We start from the raw sequence: 3,416 nt of genomic DNA, 5'->3' as shown, positions 1-3,416 counted from the left end.
ATATTGTTATTAAAGTTGGGAAGACTCTAGGACTGACTTTAGAGCCCTAAATACAAAGTGAATGTGATTATAACTCGTTTGCAAGCGAATTAATTAGCGGACATAGGTCAGGTAGACTATGGTCCATGAGAACGATGGGCTTGCACGCGAGGGAGTTATTTGGGTTGACTGCCGTCTCCCGTGAACCTTGTGGGCCGGTGTGGCTTCACGTGATTTGGTTGACTGCGGTCACCGTGAACTTTTGTGGATCATTGCGGCTCCACGTGATTTGGTTGACTGCGGTCACCGTGATAACCGTGCCTCTGCGGAAGCACGAAGATGGCCATGGAAGATTTGGTGGGTTGTGTGAAGTGAGGAACCGATAGATGACTAACTAACATCTTAAGCCCTAATGTAAAAGAGATAGTTACTTTTTTAAAATTGTGGAAGTTGTCTCATTATATCTATTGTATTATGTGTTTTCTTTTAGACCTGACCCTTGCTTGTTTGCTATGTGTTTACTTGGGGGCGGGTAGATGGTGCTGACTTCACAGTCGTCAGTCCACATTCTGGAGCTGAAACTCCTCAATGAGGAGGAAGACCGAGCCTGGATGGCCGACACGTCCGGGATTCGGAGGATTTATGTCGGCGGCGCAGAGTTGACGAGTTATGACGTGTATGGAGGGGTGATGGAGGTCCAGCACGTACATGGAGGAACCATTCGTATGCCCTACGCACCTCCACGATTTCAGATTCCCCAGGATGATGGTTCGAGGGTCTCTTCTGTGGAGCTCGACCCATATGAAGAAGTAGTGTCCAAGCCTCAAGCGCCGGCCAAGGAGCAGCGGAATGGGTGGCTTGAGGGTTCTGATGGAGACCCTGCCAATCCAGAAGGGAGGGACGCCAAGAAGAGAGTTGAGGGTATCCTTGGGGCGGAGTGAGCTTCGTGCCGAGATATTTTATTTACTTTTATCAACTCAGTTTTGTAACGGTTGGGGATATTTGAGTACCCTTAATTTTGAATAATTGGCTTCGCATGGGCGAGTGTCTCATTTTGCTATTTTATTTCATTTCCGGTTCAAACAGTTTATCTTCTGCTAATAGAACCCACGTTTCATTTCATTCTTCGCCCATGATTTATTTATTACGATCAATTGGAGTACAAAGGAGGTTTAACATTCGAGGTTTTCGTAATAATGAATGGTTTGTCATTAATTAAGAATAATTAATTGAACGACGAAAATTCTTTGTGAAAGTGGATATCCGGTTTTCCGTGACGCACGAGAAATCGGGGCGTTACATTGTGGTATCAGAGCTCCGGTTGAGAAACCAGAGCACTAAGGGTTTTGGGCTTACGAGTTTCCGAACTCGTTGATGTTTTTGTTTTGATAAAGATGCTTTCAAAGTTCCGCGGTGAGGTTGGGTAGACTTGTATGCTAAGATGGTTGTTTGATTGAGATTGTCTGAAGTTAGTACCATTGCCGTGGTACTTGGGGTAAGGTAGCTTAATTTTACTGTTGAAAGTTAATTGATATTGTGGGCACTGACGTTAGCTTGTGGTTCTATTTCAAGCAGGATGCCTCCAAGACAGGACCCCACTAACGCTCAGTTGGCCCAGGCTATGGCTTAGCTGGCGCAGGTCGTCGCCCAGCAAGTCGCCGTTACTACTGCCCAGACTACAGCCCAGGCTCAGCGAGAGGCAGAAGAGAATAATAGGAGAGCAGAGGAGGAAGCTCGAAGAGCTCAGCGAGCCCAGAGGGAATTGGCTCAAGATCAGATTCGCATGAGAACAGACTTCAACCGGCACGCACCGCCCAAGTTCCAAGGAGAAGCTGAACCCGAAAAGGCTGATCTATGGGTTCAGGAGATTGTGAAGATCTTTGAGGCACTCCATACCCCGGATGCCGAGAAGGTCAACTTGGCCACTTTTATGCTGAAGGGTGATGCTGAGTATTGGTGGCGTAGTGCCAGACAGCTGATGATGGCCAACCATGAGGTCATCACTTGGGAGTCCTTCAGAAAGGCTTTCATGGATAAGTACTTCCCGGAAACAGCAAGGGAAGAAATGGAGAACAGGTTCCTCAGCTTGAGGCAAGGACCTACCTCTGTGGGAGAGTATGCTGCACGTTTGGAAGCCCTATCCAAACACTTTCGATTCTTCCAGAACCAGGTAGATGAGGCTTAGCTATGCAACAGGTTCATGCGAGGGTTCAGGAATGAGATTGAGAAGGCTGTGAGGCCTTTGGGAATCAGGGTCTACCAACAGCTAGTGGAGAAGGCCCGTGAAGTCGAGGCTATGGAAAACAGGCAGAGAGGCCGCCCAGAGAACGGAGGATCAGTACGCCCGGGACAGAATCAACCGGGAAGATTCAATGGACAGAGACCAGTGGGGAAGTTCGATAAGGGCAAGGCGCCAATGAGAAAGCCTTACCAACGCCCAGCTGCCCAAGTGCCAAATGTTGTGAGGGGAGCAACCCCTGTTTCAAAGGAAGATGTGACCTGCTACAAGTGCAATGAGAAAGGACACTATGCTAATGAATGTGGCAAGGAGATTGTATGCTGGAGATGCCGAAAACCAGGACATGTGGAGAGAAATTGCCCGAGTGCTGCTAAAGCTGAGCCAGTGCTGAATACCGCCAGAGGGAGACGACCATCTGCTCCAGGTCGTGTCTTTGCTATTTCTGGCGAACAGGCCGCTGTTACTGATGACCTTATCTAGGGTACGTGTCTTATTGCTGGGACATCACTAATGGTTTTATTTGATTCGGGTGCCATGCACTCATTCATTGCTGAGGACTGTGTGGAGAGGTTAGGGTTACTGACTGCTGACCTACCCTTCGATCTGGTGGTGACAACCCCTGCCGCTGATCGACTAGTTACACGCACGGCATGCTTGCAATGTCCGTTGGTTTAAGAGGATCGGAAGTTCTTTGCGAACCTCGTCTGTTTAGGGCTCAAAGAACTGGGTGTGATCTTGGGAATGGATTGGTTAGCGCAATATCACGTGCTCTTAGATTGTGCTAACAAGGCGGTAGTATTCCCAGATCCCGGTGTTACGGATTACTTAAACTCGTACAACTTGGGGAAGGGTTCACCGGCGTATGTGAACTCTATCGTTGCCGAAGCGAAACGTGATGGTGATGTGCGCAATATCTTGGTGGTACAGGAGTATGTCGATGTGTTTCCCGAAGATGTACCCGGTTTGCCACCAGTCAGAGAGACGGAGTTCTCTATTGACATTGTGCCCGGTACTGGACCAATATCGATGGCACCTTATCGTATGGCCCCAGCGGAGTTGGTAGAGTTGGCAAAGCAGTTGGATGATCTCTCCTCAAAGGGATTCATTCGACCTAGCGTATCGCCATGGGGTGCACCTGTGCTATTGGTAAAGAAGAAGGATGGGAAGTCCAGATTGTGTGTGGATTACCGGCAGCTGA

At 48.6% G+C, this 3,416-nt stretch overlaps 1 protein-coding gene across 1 annotated transcript; it reads left to right on the top strand.

Annotated features, from left to right (window-relative positions):
* Positions 1-2,179: 2,179 nt before the first annotated feature.
* Positions 2,180-2,698, top strand: LOC130719394 (uncharacterized). Its single transcript, XM_057570018.1, has one exon. It carries the CDS (start codon positions 2,180-2,182, stop codon positions 2,696-2,698), a length of 519 nt encoding a protein of 172 aa, XP_057426001.1.
* The last annotated feature ends 718 nt before the right edge of the window (positions 2,699-3,416 follow it).

The sequence above is a fragment of the Lotus japonicus genome, chromosome 5 (assembly GCF_012489685.1).
Source record: "Lotus japonicus ecotype B-129 chromosome 5, LjGifu_v1.2".
Taxonomy (NCBI): Eukaryota; Viridiplantae; Streptophyta; class Magnoliopsida; order Fabales; family Fabaceae; genus Lotus; species Lotus japonicus.
Note: the sequence above shows the minus strand (reverse complement) of the source record. Positions and strands in the feature narration are given on the sequence as shown.

What these genes read in the sequence shown, in the direction of transcription:
- LOC130719394 (XM_057570018.1), top strand. Translation starts at nt 2,180, where the DNA reads ATGCGAGGGTTCAGGAATGAGATTGAGAAGGCTGTGAGGCCTTTGGGA.